Genomic DNA, 17,266 nt, shown 5'->3' on the forward strand with positions numbered 1-17,266 from the left:
ACACCTTTTCCGTTGCGTTCTAGCCAACAAACCTTGCTTTTTATTTTATTTTAGTTGGGTTTACCGCTGTTTAGTGGTCAACACATATAGGTGAGTGTGGTAGAAGCTGCTGTATTGCCGCTGTGAGTTATTCCATTACAGAGTCAAAAACAGTACAAGCTTCCTCTTGTTGTTTTTTCTGCGTTTCTAGTTGTAATGCATTCCCAGATTTCACATTTTGACCCATTTTTAATTCTCTTCTATGAAATGTTTAATCATTTCTCACTCTGCATTATCTCAATATTTCCGTAAATTGTCAACGTCGCTCTGTCTATCTGAACTAACAGTTTTTATAGTTTTACATTTTTGAATTTGCTCAGGCATTTTGTTGGCAATCATATGGTGACTCTCTGAAGACATAACGCTTTATTCTGTCAGTATGCACAGTTTTTATTTTTTATTATTATCCGGGCTTTTTGAACATCTCTTGACCTCTTATTCTCCAATTTTGGTTTTATTTGAGAGTTTTCCCTGTATTTTCTTGATAAGCCCCATCAATGCCGCGTCGTTGTATACTCCTCCGTCAATTACTAGTGGCTAGACTGCTAAGATTTTTACCTACACCAATGTGGTAGTGGTGTTGTATCAACGGTGATTCTCGCAACTTCATATAAATAGGTCATGCTCTTCTACAAGAGACAGTTTAGGTAGGTTAAGCGTTTTCATTTGATTTACTCACCGTGTGTATCCATTAGTAGCTTTCGTTTTAAAAGATTGTTGTCGACAGAAAAAATATAATTTCACCCAAAAAATTTCGCCTCTTCTGCTCTAGATTGAGAGAAAAAGTCTTTGAAATGACCACACCCTTAGTCAATTCTTTCCTGTTGTTACTGCTTCTCACAGATAAATATTAGAATCAGAAATCAGATTAAAAACAACAGTTTTCACCATCTCTACAGCATAATATATCAATTTCTGCGAAAACTTAGGCGCATTGTTTCTTCCTTATATATTATGTCTCTCTATACGGTGCTGTCATAGTAATTTTATTCCATTTTATTTCTTTTTTACCGGCTAGTGAAATTTTTTGCAAATAACGCTGCTGGCACATTTATTCTGTACACTGGATACCTTCTCTCCACCATTTTCTCCTGTATCACTTCCTCGTCTGCAATAATTCTCATACTCTATTTCCATTTCTCTCTTTGTCTATTTGTGTGTCGCATAATACTATTCCTCGTTTTTTCCCACATACGGTCATATAGATTTCATCACATTGCACACTTGTCGGTTTTAAAGTGTCCCTACTCTCGACGAACGTTCAGTCTTCAACCACATCCTTACCGTAATATTAGTATATACACATTCCTTTTATCTATTATTATTATTATCATTATCATTGCTATTAAAATTATGACCCTAACAAATATCCATAAAATTTCCTATAATTGAGAAAACTTTATTAAAATTAAACCAAACCCACAAAAGAAGCAGCCATTACAACCAATTTCTTATTTGCGAAGAAACATGAAACTTTGCACTTTTTTCTTCCAATTTGTAGCTATCTTTTCAGTCTTTTTGCTCTTTCCCTGCACATTTCTCCTCTTTTTCTCCATCATTCCCTCCTGTTTCTTGGTTTGCTTCTTTTGTTACTTCTTGTTTGGCATTCTCACTCAAGGTGCACTTTTTGTCCTTCTTTCCATCCTCTTTAAATGTGCACCCCTGGCCCTTTAACTTATCACATGCATTTTTGTCGTCTCCTGCTGCATTGCATTCTTTTTCGGCTTTGGCTTGATCTCTTCTGGTCCCAGCGGAGTTGGCTTGTCTTTGGTCCGCGTTGTCCTTTTGTTTTGCTGTATCTTCCTCTTTTATGTGCCACGAGTTGGCCCCAACTTTCAGCGTTTTTTGCTTTATATTCTTTATCCGTTTGTCAAGTTCCGCTGCTTCCGCCACTGCCTGTTCCTGCTCTTCTAATTCTTCCGCTAGCGTTTCCAGTTGCTTTAACCAAGTTATCTTTCCCAGTTTAACTACACCGTTGGCTGCCCAGTCATCGACTTTGACACACAAGCCGTCGTTGTTTTTGCCGCCGCAGCTGTTTCCTGTTTCTGAGGCTCCTAGTACCCCTGCGGCGGCCTTGACTTTAATTGCAGATTCTAGGTCCTCGAGTATTGCCTTGATGTAGTTTGCCGTCAATTTCTTCGGCGTCGCCTTGTTACAGAATGTTAGTGGTTCTGTTACGTCGGTGGAGGCCGGCGGGCTTGCAACTGTCCATTGTGCTGTTGCTATTTTCACTGTTGTGCCGCAAGCTCGGTCTTCTTGGTTGCTGTCTGCCTTTGCGCATAGGCACGCTATGAGGCCGGCTACTGATTTTACTTTGATCGATGCCGAATTGCCTGTGCAGGCGGCACTGTAGCTTGTACCGCCGCCCTGGAAAGCATCATTCTGGTCGACAGTGGCCGCTTTCTTGTCTTTGTTGCCATAAACTATTATTTTTAGCGTCTTCCCTGGGCTAGTTTTGACTTTGCTTAGTTCAGCTGCCAGTTCTTCCCTTCGAGTTTTGATTTGGTACGCTTTCTCTGTGAGTTGGCGCACTTCTGTTGTTACGGCCTGCTTTTGCGCCGGTGTTAGCGTTGAGAGCTTCATATCGTCGATTATTTTCAGGTTCTCCTTCTTTAATATATCCTGTGCTGCTTTGTGCCAGTGCTTCCAGTACGGCTCCCACTTGTTTTCCTTATTTACCGTTTCGGGTTGTGTTTTGTGGACATCGTTGTCCGCAGCGTTTTTCACAAACATCTGCAGCCACTCAGGCGCCGACAGTGACATATTTAGCCTCATTATGTCTTCAAGGTCAGCGTCGTTTGCGGTTTCTGCTGTTGCATGTGGCGGGGTGTTCTCTGCTAGGGCCACTAATCTGCAGAGCAAGTTGAATTCGTTGGCGTTGTCCCCCGGGTTGACGTTCGAACAACCGAGGTTGGTCGTGGTTATAAACAAGGCAACATAGAGGCCTTTTAGAGGTATACCAGATTTCTGCATCTCCGCTGCGCTGTTTGCCTGTCTATGTTCCTGTATATCGTTTTTTGCGTAGCTTTGTTGGCTTGACCCCTGTTCATGGTTTCGGATATCGGCACGATGGTAGAGAGTTGTGGATATAAAGAAAAAAAGGACCACAAGGAAACTCCCAGGTATCTTGCCTTTTATGTGCGGAAGCTGACTTTAGAGGTTGTGAAGCAGGTGCTGCTTGCAGTTTAGCAGTATCGAACTGAAAATCTGTAGAGTTTGAGTTATATTCCTTTCCAAAATTCAAAAACATCTTTATGCCTCAACTATAAAATATCATGCACTACCCCGCCAATAACCCTTTGAAAATAAATAGATCACGTCCACATTGCAACACAACGGCTTTTGGACTTAATATTTTCCGACGCGATCCGAAGCTACGTAAAAATACAACTGCCACTATCTTTTCTGTTGCGTATAACTACTTTTTTGTAAAATACGGCGGTGTCTTAACTTCACCCTCCTGTAGTATTTTCTTTACTCGTCAGCTGCTCTAACAGACACACCGTCATTTCTTTCTCCACTTTCTTTCGTTAATTTTGGCTTCCTGTCACAGTTTATGCGGGTCACTTAGTTGCTGCGTCTACGAAGTACACTTCGTTATGTTCCTCCTTCATTAACACTTTTATTATTTACTTGTGTATAATGATACCTATCGTCGTATTTTTGTTTACGTATACGGGTATTATAGCTCCGTATCTTCTTTCTTTCTTACTTACTCACTCACTCACTTAATCATTTCAACCGCAATACTGTTTTAGGTTTCTTCTATTGTGAGTGATCTGTCATTAAGAACTGCCACTGTTACAATTATATCAATATACACCCAGTCACAACACTCTCCTGTCATTATCATTATTATCATTTCTATTATTAGTGTAATTACAAATTATAATTATAATCCTAACTAATATTTATAGAGTAAATAATAAAAATAGTAAATTGCACAAGAGCATTCATCTTTCTCACCGTATTACTTTACTAATTTTTACCTATAGGCCACTGTTATACACATTTTACTAACTTTCACATTTTCATCACAAAGTGTTGAGATATAGCAAAATTTAGAGAATCTGTTAAAGTATAATATTTTCAAAAAAGTTATAATCCTACCAAATTCACAAAAGCAGAATCAATTAGAGCAAATATCATATTTTATGAAGAAACTGAAATCTTTGCAAGTTTCGCCTTTCCATTTTCAGCCAAGAGCATTGGTGAATTCGCCTTCTAATTTCCCCTTGCATTTATCTGTTTTCGTTGCCACAGCTCCATCTGTAAACTGTTTTTTCTGCTCCTCTGGCTTAGCTTTGCACGCGCTTTCCCCCTTTTCCTCAGTTCCTTCCCATTTGCAACCATTCTCTTCGCATGTCTTTTTTGGTTTGTATTGTTTGCATTCGTCGCTTGTCTCGCTGTTTCCTGCCGGTGTCGGGGCACCGCCGGTGACTTGTATTGGTGGAGCGGCTGTTACAGTCTTCGCTGCGTCTATGGCTGCTTGCAGTTGAGTTTCGAGCAATGCAAGCTCCTTTTTTATTGCCCGTGCTCTCTGTGTTGCCTCGCGACTCTGCCTTAGCGCAGTCACTGTTTCTCCTACGGTTTTGACCCATGCCATGGAATCAAACAGTGTGCTTGTTCCGCGTTTGTCATTTGTATATTTTACGCAGAAACCTGTGTTTTGCGACGCTTGACATCCTGTTTGTCTGTACGCTCCGAGGTATGCGTGCGAGTCGTCTGTTTTGATGGCGGCTTTTATTGATTGTAGGGTGCTGTCTAAAATTTCTTCAGGCTTTTCCGATGTCACTTTGTGTGTGCAGTGCTTTGCTAGGGTTGTCCATTGAGTTGCTGCGCCCGTTTGTCCGTCTGACCACTGGCTGAGTTCTGTCTGCGGGTTGACGCATACTGTTTTTAGGTTTGCTCCTCCGGCGCAGACACAGATGATGGTGCCCGATATGGTTTCCGTTACCTTGTCGGCGGCTGTATTTTCGCAGCACGCCTGTGCGGTGTCTTTACCCGCCCCTTTGAAAACCTCCGCGCCGACCAATGGGCCTGCTGCTGTCCTGTCCGCTCCATACGCTGCAATCTTAAGGTTCTTCGCTGCGTTTTTGGCTGCGTCTGCTTGTTCGACGACCTTCAGCATTTTGAGTTCGCTCGCTAGTTCTGCGCTTTTAGATGCAATTACTCTGAGTTTCCTGGAAAGATAAAGTTTCTGGTGTTGCTCCAGCTGTAGCGCACCTCTGTTTTTTAGCTTTTGTTGTTGCTTGTCCGAGGCGTGAGCCTGAGCTGCTTTAAGCCACCTTGGCCACTGGGCCGACCAGGTTTTATGGCTCGAGAAGTTTGTTGGTACCGTTTGCTGCCAGTCGTCCTCACCTGTACCGCTCTTGAAGATACTTTGCCAGTCGGGTGTGCTGAAGGACATGTTTAGTTGCTGAATTTCGGCGTCTATTGCGTTTGTTTCTTCTGCTTCGCTGCCGATCTCTATTTTTGCTTCTGCTACTCCGATTAAGGTACAGAGTTGGTTGAACAGCTGTGCGTTTTCTCCGGCAGCTACGTTTCCTGTGCTCGACTGAGAAACGCAAGCGACCATCAGCAGTGCCATCACTGCTATGCTTTGTTGCATTGGTGCTTTTGGATGAAAGATGCTCTTGTGTCTCTTAAAAGTTTGAAATCCTTGCCTGTGCTGACTATATCAATGGCAGGTAGTGGGTGCGAAAGAGATATTTCCAAAAACGCTGTACGGCTTAGTTTCTAAGTTGAAAATTCACAATATGTTACAAATCGCCTCATTTTTCGCGTTTTATGGATTCTGTCGCTAGGGCGTCTTGTTTCCTCGGAGTTTTTTACTGAGTCATATTACTCGTTTTGTTACTACCTTTTCTTCAATGTTCCCACAATCTATCCCAAATCACTGCCAACCAATTTACGTCCTTTTCCATTCTATACTCTTCTGGTGTCGACCGTTTAGAGTATCTCGTTTTCAGTGGTCACACCCTTCTTTCTATTGAATTGCCATTTACAATCAACAGTTGATCAGCGTTATGCATCTACACGGAAGCCCTGTTGCTATTTAAAGAGTTAATTCTACCCATTTTGTATAACATTGTACCATATATCCTCTAGTGGAGCCGCTAACTTTCGTCTACTGTTGTGCTTCTGCGCAATTAAAACTTTGATATTGAAACTTATCACGATTCCTTCCTCTTCTAAACCCTCTTATTTATAGTGTTTGTTACTTCTTGTGTCTGACCACTTTTTCCGCAATTCTATCCTTGCAAATTTTTAAGGTGCCGCACATATTTCTGTAGTTGTATACTCAAATTTTATTGATTTTTATTTGATCCATTTACTTGTGGCCTGGCGTCGGTACGCCATGCTTAAGTAGCAATATAACACCTCTATTTTGTGCGTGTACACGTTCTTTGTTTCGTTTAATTCAACAGCTGGTTTGATTTGGGCAGCTTGCGGCCGAGACTCGATATATCAGTTCCGATAACCAATATGTGTTTTGCTTTGCGGCATTTAGTTACTGAAGTACATTTTGGTAGACCCTTAACCTTTTGTGAATTGTACACTTTTTAAGTACTGTCAATTAATTTCTTGTTTCTCAGTATGGGATTCGCTGATAGTGACAAACAACGATTTATGAATCATAAAGTTCGTCTAACGATTCATATATCTGTTATTTTAAGCAAAGTTAGCGTTTTTGCTCTCCCTTTGGTGGCCAGTTCAATAAATTAGTAGTCCAAGTTTTAAAATCATCTACCAAATAATTTTATATCTTTGTTTACAAATGTTGTCCATTATTGCTTGATATGACAAGAAAACGACTTCCACATTACCTCCCACATACCCAATCCCTTTCTCCTTCATCTTGTGATCCGTTTCTGTTATACACCATGTTCCTCCACAAATTAAAAGCCACAATAGTCATCATTTCTGCAGTAAAACCAATCCCTGTTTGTGTGAAATACTGGAATCATTATTAATCTATTCTCTTTCTGTACTATATAGATCTTTTCTGTGGCGGTCTGGTGTCGATTATGTTGTTTCATTATGTTGGTAACATTTTTGTTTACTACATCTAGCGTGTTGTACAATGTAGTGACCCCATCTGGACTTCACTATCTGCTCTGTCTCAACCGAATTTCCTCCTCCTCTGCTGATATGAAGATGGTCATAGCCATGTTTATGTTTGAGTGTGAGCATATTTCATCTCATCTTCTGCGTGACTTGCTGCTTTTCCTTTAATAACATCGCCGTTAAACTCTTTAAGCACTCCCATTTTCTTACTTTCTCCAGTTGATTTAAGTGATTCAGTTTTATTATTGCATATTTTTTCACAACTACTCTTTTTGATAATATTAGTATATACGCATTCAGAACACTCTTCTATCATTATCATTATTGGTCATATAATCATTATAGCCCTGACTAATATCAGCAAAATAAACAAAAGACAGATTTAGAAGAGTTAATAATTGCATTTTTTTTCGTACTTTACCCCCTTACTACTTTGTACCCATTTTTCACCGTTCTACATTTTTTCATGCTTTTTAGTTTTTTTTAATATTTACACATTTTCATCAAAGGTTGTCAAAATGTATCAAATATTAGCAAATTTTGTAAATTTCATAGACTTAATAACTTTGAGAAATTTTTTTCAGAAAAATAATTATAGAAGAAAAATGCAAGCAAAAGAGGTTGTTTAACTACAATGTAATTGCTCCCTGTTGTATTTTTAGTGCCAGTTTTCCAAACTGCTGCTGCCACTTTAGTCTTGCACTTCCCGTCTTTGAATTCACACCCATATTTTATGTTACATTTAGTTTCGTCAGTTTCTCCCTTGCAATCTTTTGAATATTTGCCGCCAACTTCTACAGCTGCTTTGTTTTTATTTAGCGCCTGGGGCTCCTTGCGGTTCCATTTTACCTCACCATTACTTAGTGCTGCAATTGTTTCTTCACCTTCGGCGACGTCTTTTATATTCTTGGTCTCTGTGTCCCACGCTTTTAGGACTTCAGTTTGTTCCGTTTTTAGATTTTCCAGAAAATTTGCCTTAAACTGCCTGTTGTCGCTGCCGAGGTTGTCTTTTAAATATTTGGTCAGCTCCACTTCTGTTAGATCGGCAGCAGTGTGTTGTATCTTGTGTGATTGCGGTATGCAGTTTCGCGCAAACAACCTTAAGCTCATCATCTGGGCGAGGGTCTTGCCTGAAAAAGCTTCCGGATCGCTGTAGTACGGGTGTTGTTGCTTGGTGGCTACGCATAATGTGTAAAGCACAGCTTGTTTTCTGTTGTGTTTTGCGTCGGCCGTCTCGGCTGTTTGTTTGCAAGGTTGTGCCGGTTCGTCGTTTGCGTAGAGGCTTTCTTCGGTCGAGACGTTGGTATAGGCTGGTGCAGACCGGGCGTCGGATGTTAGTGTGCGGGCTCTGTTCTATCCGGCGCAACTTTTAAACACATTTTGCAGGGTCTGAGTTTCTGCTGCTTGATTGCCTTGGCATAAGGTGAATGCGTCCAGCTGTATGGTGGCTTTGTGGAACTGTTTGTGCAGCGCAGTCGGGTCTGAAAGTTTGATCTTGGCAAGCTTGTCCCAGTCGATCGCTGTTTTTCCTGCTTCGACCTCGGTGACGGTTTTGGGTTGCTTGCATGTTGGTGTCCCTGAATCAGCGAGGCTGAGTGTGAGCTTTACAGTATTTCGGTCAGGGTTTGAGTGTTTATTAGCCACTTCAACTATTTTTCTGTTTGCTGTTTGTTGCATTGCTTCCAGTAGTCCGCGGTGGCGTGCTATTGCCAGTCGGGCATCTGTTGCTGCTTGGCCGAGATTTTGGCGGCTTGCCTCTATTTTCCGCAGTTCGGTGATTAGTTGTTCGCTTAGGGCGTGATAAAGACATCTTTTTGTTGGGTCCTCTACCGCTGCTGCCGCTCTTTTCCAGCTGTTCGCTTGTGATTTGTTTCTTGCCTTGGCTGGAGAACCAGAGGTCCCTACCTGTTGCAGCCGTTTGTCAAGTTCTCCTAGGAAATAGATTTCTTGGCAGATATTTTCCACTGCGCTTGCAACTTCTTCGTTTGTGGAAATGACAGCTGCTTCTGCTGCCATTAGTATTAGCAAAGCTTTGGCTACTGTTATGCGTGGCATCGTCTGCAATAATAAAATGGCAGTGGAGTATTTTGTTGCTGTCGCTTTGTGGTAACATTTGGGTTGTTTACAGCTTGAAACTAGTGCTTGACTTTAACGGCTTGTCCTCACATAAAGCAGTCATCTGTGATGTTCTGGTGTCCGTTGTTGCTTATATTTTGGTTGACAACTTCCTGTTTCTTGTTTCTGGTATTTTTTATTGTTTTCGAATTATGTAATAAAGTCCTCTATAGAGATTTTCTGAAGCTAGGCATCGGCTCTTATCTGCTTTAGTCCGACAAAAGTTTACTAAAGTATTCTTTTCATCTCTCTAGTCGCGACAACTACATCTTTTGGCCTTGCATTTTATTTTCCGAAACTATTGGATCGATTCGAATGGAACCTTTTTAACAAAATAAATTAGTTAAGCCGAGGAATCTTCACTTCAAGGTCTAATCTATAGCATTCTACATCTATAAACATATGTCATTTATCCGCTGCAGTTGGTTTCAGCGGCTAATGATCATGCGTTACCGCTATGACTTGTAATAACAAGTTAACGGCGCTGCTTCCCTTATAAGCACTTCTTTTTGTCCTTTTTGTAGTATTCGCCGCTGTTGTGTAGCACAATCGCTTTTTCTTTGTAATTTGTTGTCCAAGAGTAATTTTTTTTCTGTTTTTTGTTCTGATTTGTGTTGGTAATCTGTGTCTGGGATTATCATTATACTGATCACCCATTCATTGAAAGTCCCTGATGTCTCGCACTGTATAAATATGAAATTGATGGATTATCAGCATTGGTTGTATTCTTTTCATAAACCTCCATTAGCACTTCATATACGCACCATTTTAGTCATTTTCCGTGTCTTATTCGTGTTTTGTCCTCGACAGAAATTTATTAGTAGTCACAAATTTAAAATCTTCGCCTCTATGTTATTACATTTTATGCAACAAATATTTCTCGTTATTACAATATCTTATTGAAAATTTTTGTCACTACATACTTATTCAACACATTCTACCCCGTTCTTCTTCAGCCCATCTGGATATTGGTAATTTTCATCATATTAAAAGACACAGTCCATTCATTTCCTCGTGAGCTACAGGGCATCATTAACTCCCCCTGTATCATTCTTTCTTGTGCTCTGCGTTATTCCGTTGTTTCATTAAAACTTTTCTTTCTTCCTTTTTCATATACTGGTATTATCACTGAGGATTACTAAGCTACTTCATTTGGCTTATACACTAGACTCTCTCTTTATGATCGTCCCTTTCATTACCTCGTTTTGTGTGATGGTAGATATCATCATATTTGTGTTTAAAATGGCGCATACTACATTTCATTTTATTTTTTTCTCTTTTCCGGTACCAAAATCACTTGATTACTTTAATAACATCCTTACCATTGTTGTAACTACTTTTATTATGGCGCTGTATTTAGTCTTCACCGCAACTTTTATTAAAATATTAGTATGTGAACACTTTGAGCTATCTTCTGTCATTGTTATTATTGATATAACGCCAAATTACTCCTAATATCCATAGTATAAACAAATTAATAAAATAACTCAAGTTATCATATTACTTTTTTTTATTACGTCTCACTCATACTTTATACCCATATGCTATCATTACGCATAATTTACTATTTTTTTCATTTAAAAAAAATTTTCAACAATTTTCAAAAGTTTGACGAAAAGAGTTAAATTCTCTAAATTTTCACAAAATTTCTAAAATTTCATAAAATTGAGCAGAAATCCTTAAAGTGCTAAAATGTTACCAAACTTATAATAGAAGCAGCTATACTCAGAGCCAATTCTTATTTACGATAAAACTGGAATTCTTTAACTATCTTCCTTCCAACTTACAATCCGAAGATTTGCATTCTTTCTCTGGTTTCCCTTTGCATATCTCTGTTGTTGTTTCAGTTCCTACTCCCGTTTGAGTTTGTGTTACAGAAACTCCTTTTTCTTTCGCTTTTGTTGAATTATATTTGCATTTTTTGTCACTTTTTTCTTTCGAATCATAAGTACAGAAATTCTTGGCATCGCAATCAGCTTGGCTGGCATGGTGTGCTTCACATTCTGTTTTGAGGCTTGCTGCACTTGGATGTTGCGGGGTTGTCTGAGCTGCTGTTACGGAGATCGGTTGTGGTGCTGTAAGTGCCCTTAATGTTGCAGCAAGTCCATAAGTTGTGTCTCTGATGGCGACTATTTGGTTTGCTAGTAGCGCCGCTTGTGCTGTGGCTTGTTCGTTTTCGCGGAGCTGCTCCGTTAGGCTCTCCAGGTCGTCTAGCCATTTCAGCTTGCCTTTGTGCGTTGTCGGGTCGTTAGTATAGCCATTGAGCTTGACGCAGACGCCAGTGGCCGCCGTGCCGGTGCAGCTGCCATTTTCCGTTTCTCCAAGGTAGCCGTTGTTGTTGATTATCCTGATACTGTTTCGTACCTGTGTTGTGATTTGGCCTAGCCAGTTGCTTGTGATTGGCTTTTTCTCGGCGCTTGGGCATGCCTTAAGTAGATCGCCGGCGGCGGTGTCCAGGTTTTGTTGGCTTGCGCTGTTCCATTTGTTTGTGTTTGGCATGTTGCGGCCGCATGGCCTTGGTGGTGCGTCACCGTTGTCCTGAATACAAAGGCATGCTAGCGTCGCCGCTGCCGAAGTCGCTTTGTCATCGGCGCAGGTTGTCTGGCGGGTTTGGTCGTACCCTGTGAAAGCCTTCGCTGTTTCGAACACCGGTTCTGTTGCCTTTTCTCCGTATGCTGCTTTTAGTAACCGGTCTTTGATTTGTTGTGTCGTCAGAGCATTCGCTTTTGACAGCACCGTCAGCCGCTGTTTTTGTAGATTTAAAGCTAGTGCAAGCGCTTTTGCTGTTTCGATGTGCATCGCCTGTTTTTGGTGTGGTGCTAGGCTATCATGCGCTGCGTCCTTAATGTGCTGTGGCGTTGTTTTTGGGTCGCCGGTTTGTTTGAAAGCGGCTACCCAGTGCTGCCAGGCTTCTTGCCAGTTGCTGTTGACGTCTGTGGGTTTTAATGAAAAATATGCTGCTACTTTCTCTTTGTCAAAAGTCGCCGCTGCGTTTTTGAATTTGTCCCGCCATTCTTTGGGCGACGTTGTAAAATTTAATTCGTGCAGCTCGGTGATAGCTGTTGCCGGGTCTTGGGCCGCTGTTGGAATGTCGCCAGCTATTTTGGACGCACTTACAAGCGCACATAGTTGATGAAAATACAATGCGTTGTCCGCTTCAGCTACGTTGGCACTTATTGACGGGACGAATATAGCTGCTAGTGCTGATATGGCGATTACGGCCGGCACCTTGTCAGCTTTCATTTTCTCCTCCTTCAAAAGACGTCTTTACAGAGTTTTATGCTCTTTCCGCACGATACTTTTTTGGCCTTCTTCCTGCTTGTTTGTTTTTGCAAAGCCTTTCTGCTAGGTGTGTTTTGAGTTTGTTTCCCAGCCAAAAAGGGGGGTACTTATATGGTTGATAAGAGCTGACATAAATGAGAAAATGCCATAATAACACACATTTTTCATGCCCTAAGCCCACTAGTTTAAAGCATAATTCTACATCATTCATATTTTATATAAATATCAAAATTTTATCTTCTCAAAAATTTCCTCCATTTGCACATTTTAGTCAAAAGTAATAAAGCAAAACAAAAATATCAAATTTAAAAAAATGTTAGAAAATTATCTAAAAATACTTAAAATAGAAACCTCACAAAAGCAGTATCCATAAAAAAAAACAATTTCTTATTTACGAGAAAAATGTAATCCTTGAAAAAATCAGCCTCCCGTGTGCAGTTTCCAATGCAATCTTTTTAAGGCTTATCTTTGCAGTCAGAGCTTTCTTTTCCATTATTTTCTTCACCTTACTTCTTTGTTTTTGTTTCAGGGTCTGGAAAGCATTTTTCACCATCGGGTTTGCCATTATCGAAATTTCATCCCGCTTTTGGGAAGGCATACTGCTCAGTGAGTTCCTTGCAGTTATCTTATGATGGCGGTCGGAGTGCGGCTCCTGGATGTTTGTTGTTTTCCATTTTCGCAGAAAGCTGCTGTAGGTTTACGCTAAGTTGCGTTTCTAGGTGTCCCAACACCACCTAAAGGTCTGTCACGCTCAACAAACCGCCTAGCTTTTTGCTGCTACCGATTTTTTTATTTAGGTCTGGCACGTCTTCTTCTTCTATTTGGCTTATCAATTCCTTGAGTTTTATGCCTTCATCTGCCAGTTGCTCTTTGGCTATCATGGTTGTTTCGGTTGTAAGCTTGGCAGTGTCTAGATCCAGTTTTTCTAGGATTATTATTATTTTTATCTCATTCGCCAGCTCTCCTTGTACATCGCTGCTACCTAGTATATCCTTTTCTATTTCTCTGCTGCTGCTGCTGATTGTGGTTAGTTTAGAGAGTGTTTTATTAGATCGGAGTGTATTGCCACCTTCTGCGGTGCTTCGGTTGCAGTTAGTGAGAACATTATCCCTCCTCAGATGCTCTGCTTTTAACTTCTAAGATCAACCTAAGCACACTTCCGAAATTCCAGTCTATTTCGGTCCGAAATTCTATTAGTTCTCCTCTATTCTCTGTACGTCCCTGATAAAATTCAAACCACACATTCCTTCGATCAATTGGCGTTTGTTTGCCTTAACACTTAACACGTGGAGAAGCCATAATATGAAGAAAATACAGTTGGTGCACTCTTCTCCACTACTGCATTTATCCGTTTCTGTGTAAATAAAAAAAAGTGCACCAATTCTCCACGTATCATCTGCCCCTATGGCCTCTATTTGACGCACTGTCTTGTTTCACTATGTATTTGCCCTCCGTGTTTGCCGGTATATCTGTTGACTTCTTTTGATACTGCAGTATCTTTATCTGGCCTGCACATGGTCTCCGTCTCTCCCCCATTGTCCCCTTAATAACCTTCTTGTGTAATATGATTCCAAACTGCGTGTTTGTTTTTTCAAGTGCGCAATTTTGATTTCCATTCTTACAGTCTAAAAATCATTTGAATATGTCACTTATCACTAGAAATCATTGTTTTTTGTCATTTTTTCAACTTGTGACAAGGTTTTTTCTCCACGGAGACTCATAGAAATTATGAAAGATTTTAAAGGTAAATTTTGTTTAACCACTAGTTTCTACTTTTAATTCTACTCTATATCGATCTATATCTACACCTAAAGCACTTATCATTTATTCCCGGTGCATATTTTCGGAGCGCTTCAAGTTTTGTTGCTGTTTACACGCAGTGACAAAATAATGCTGTTGCTTTGCCAGTAAACACGCTCTTTAGTACTTGTCACATTTATACTAGTTAAATAGTGATCTTTGTCTTCTTTTTATCGTAATTTACAGTCACTAGTAAACTCATTTGTTTTAAAGTTTCATGACACGCTGCACTAACGCCGCATCAGTGTGTATTCTAATGTGTATTTACCGTCTCCTGAAAATTATTAATGTCTGACCAGTATACCAATACCGAATTGGAGGAGTATCATCATTGATTCTCTCCACTTCATAGAGTTATGCCATTACATTATGTAAGCGCTACTTAAGCGGTTTCCTCGTCTTTATTCTCCTTTATTTTCGGCGAAAATTCATTAGTAATCCCAGCTTTTAAATTGCCCTCCCCATAGTGTTATATTCTTTCGCACAAATATTTTCCAATATTTCTATATCTTATGAAAATAATTCGACATTACTTCATACTTACAAAATCCCTTACCCCATATTCTGGGCGCGATACTTCTTTACAGCTGTATATTAGGATAAAAAGTCAAATTAAAAAGGAGTAACTATTATCCGTAAACTGGCGCCTATCCACTTTCAGTAAAATGTGGAGCACAACATCCTCTCGTATCGTTGTGTAGTTTGCTGTGCATTTCTTTTGACTCACCTTCAATTCTGTTATTTTACCTGCTGTCGCTACGAGTCTACGAGGCTTGACTAGGGTTCCCACCTGCTTGATAATCATGAAATCGTGCATATTCCATCTCTATTTGTTTCTCTCTGTCTGCCTTCACTTTAATAATATTCCTTTTGCTCTCACTCACTCCTATCATTATTATTATTATCATCATTATTATTATTATTACTGTCATTATTATTATCATTATTACTATCATTACTGCTCTTATTATAATATTCGTATATGCACACTCACAACAGTCCCCTATTATTTATTATTATTATATCACAAAAAACATGCATAAAAGACTTAATAAACTAAATAAAAGAAATTAGAATCCACTCATTTTCAAATCTTATCGGCTTACTACTTTGAACCCATACACTCTCATACAATTTTTTTTCGAAAACTTTTCATATTTTCACTAATTTACTTACTTTCATCAAAAAGTGTTAAAATATATCAAATAGCAAAATTTTATCAAACGAAAAATTCTTTTTAAAGGGAGGGGTAAAATTTTAAAAAAGAAAAAAGCAAGCCAAAGAGGGGAAGCTTTGATGAGAAAAGAATTGCTTCCTTTGGTGTTTGTGGTTTTACCATCATTCTCTGCTTTCACCTCGTCTTCTTCATCTTTAGGTTTGCAAGTTCCTTTGTCTTCGGTACCTTCCCATTTGCATTTATTCTCTTTGCTGCACTCATCTTTCTTTTTGTCATTACAGATCGCTTCTGAGGTTTTATAAATTGTAACAATTGCTTTTTCTGTTTGTTTTTTTAGGATTTGGCCTTGCAAATATGTAATTGCCTTTGCAAAGGTTTCCGGTTGACACAAAAAGCTTATTGGTTTCGCTTCGGCTGCGTCCCCGAGCTTGACAGTTAGCTCACTGCTGCGCAATTCTTTCAAGAATCTCTTATTGTATGCCTCCCCTTTGTCGCCGAAGTATCGGTTGAGGAGCCTGGTTAGCAATTCGCCCTTCGGCGCATCGCTTAGCTTGCTTGTGCCTGGGTTGTCAGATAGCAAGTTTCTAGCCAGTTCTGCTATCTGTGAGTCGCTCTTTAAGGCTTCGATTGTTAACGTAGCGAGGTCTAACTCTGGCTTGTTAAGTGTTACTTGCAGCTCGTGAAGGACTTTGGCGATTTGCTTACCTGTGAGTTCGGCTGCAGGGTAGTCGTTCTCTGTTGCGGTCGCATCCTTGTTGCTTGCGTCGTCTAGTTTGTGGATGCTTGCCTGCGGTGCTTGTGCTTTGTTTTTTGGCTGTTTGCCTGGTTGTAATTTGAATGATTGTTGTGCTGTGCTGTCTGTTTTGCAGACTTGACCGTTGCCGTCGCTAGCTGTCGTCCAGCTGGCGCCGCCTCCCACCTTAAAGTTCAGAATTCTCTCCTCTACGTGTTTATCGGCGTCTAACTCATCGAGTAGAGTGATATGTGTAGCCGTCCGCAACAGCTGTCTGATGGTGTCGGCAGCCGCAGACTCCTTTGCTGTTGCAGTGCAGCTTGGGCCAGTTGTTGCGGCCGGGCTGATCTTGATCTCGCACGGGGCTGAGTTTGCCGTTACGGAAGTTGTGGCCGATGCTGGGATCGTTGCGGGGTGTGCCATGACGACACCCTGGACTCGGCTTAGATAGTTTATTCGTGCTGCGATCACCGCTGATGCTTTTTCAGCTGCCGTTGTCGCCGCAACCCTGTTAGAAATCCGTTGAAGTGTCGCTTTTTCATCGATAGCCATAAGCAACTTGTATGCCTTTTTTGAATTTATGTCGTCGGTTGCGGCTGCCGCAAGCTTCCATGCGCACAGCTGTTTGTTTTTTTCTTCAACGCCTTCGTATGCCTTCAGTACTACGATTCGGATGGCTGTGACCGTGTTAGTTAGGAATTTTCGTTCCGTGCACTAGTTGTCGCTCTCAAAAGCAATTGTGTTTGTTTTGTCTTCACCTGCTGTCGATATTGTCGCCGCTAGCATAAAAGCCAGAGTTAGGCTTGCTATTGTAGTAATCATGTTTTAAGGTCGCTGCCTTAGGGACTAGCTTTGCTGTGACGGAAACGTTCCGCTATTTATCCATGTTGTGCGAAAATGAACACTTATAGACGTTACAAAATCGAATCTCTGACAAAAACACAATCAATATTTGTCATAAAAGAAATGCTGGTTTTTTCGTTTGCTGTGGTGTCAATAAAAAAGTGGCTAAAAAATTATTATATGCACATAATCACTATAAATGGCTT

The 17,266-nt window shown here is 40.4% G+C and overlaps 2 protein-coding genes and 4 pseudogenes across 2 annotated transcripts, besides 6 other annotated features; all 6 read right to left on the minus strand.

Annotated features, from left to right (window-relative positions):
- Positions 1-1,355: 1,355 nt before the first annotated feature.
- Positions 1,356-1,387: a microsatellite.
- A 161-nt stretch (positions 1,388-1,548) lies between these two features.
- Tb11.v4.0067 (variant surface glycoprotein) lies at positions 1,549-3,012 on the minus strand (the record flags this gene model as incomplete). The annotated part of the gene is made up of 1 exon (XM_823008.1): positions 1,549-3,012. The coding sequence occupies one exon, from the start codon at positions 3,010-3,012 to the stop codon at positions 1,549-1,551; it is 1,464 nt and encodes a 487-aa protein (XP_828101.1).
- An 868-nt stretch (positions 3,013-3,880) lies between these two features.
- Positions 3,881-3,951: a microsatellite.
- A 283-nt stretch (positions 3,952-4,234) lies between these two features.
- Positions 4,235-5,650, minus strand: Tb11.v4.0068 (variant surface glycoprotein; the record flags this gene model as incomplete). The annotated part of the gene is made up of 1 exon (XM_823009.1): positions 4,235-5,650. One exon carries the CDS (start codon positions 5,648-5,650, stop codon positions 4,235-4,237), a length of 1,416 nt encoding a protein of 471 aa, XP_828102.1.
- A 2,009-nt stretch (positions 5,651-7,659) lies between these two features.
- Tb11.57.0047 lies at positions 7,660-9,240 on the minus strand (annotated as a pseudogene).
- Positions 9,241-10,781: 1,541 nt separating this feature from the next.
- Positions 10,782-10,816: a sequence feature (AT_rich).
- Positions 10,817-10,882: 66 nt separating this feature from the next.
- On the minus strand, positions 10,883-12,468 carry Tb11.57.0045 (annotated as a pseudogene).
- A 248-nt stretch (positions 12,469-12,716) lies between these two features.
- Positions 12,717-12,744: a sequence feature (AT_rich).
- A 101-nt stretch (positions 12,745-12,845) lies between these two features.
- Tb11.57.0087 lies at positions 12,846-13,352 on the minus strand (annotated as a pseudogene).
- A 1,842-nt stretch (positions 13,353-15,194) lies between these two features.
- Positions 15,195-15,278: a microsatellite.
- A 33-nt stretch (positions 15,279-15,311) lies between these two features.
- Positions 15,312-15,332: a sequence feature (AT_rich).
- A 147-nt stretch (positions 15,333-15,479) lies between these two features.
- Tb11.v4.0069 lies at positions 15,480-17,039 on the minus strand (annotated as a pseudogene).
- Between the last annotated feature and the right edge of the window lie 227 nt (positions 17,040-17,266).

Source organism: Trypanosoma brucei (genome assembly GCF_000002445.2).
Source record: "Trypanosoma brucei brucei TREU927 chromosome 11 chr11_scaffold02 genomic scaffold, whole genome shotgun sequence".
In the NCBI taxonomy this organism is placed as follows: domain Eukaryota; phylum Euglenozoa; class Kinetoplastea; order Trypanosomatida; family Trypanosomatidae; genus Trypanosoma; species Trypanosoma brucei.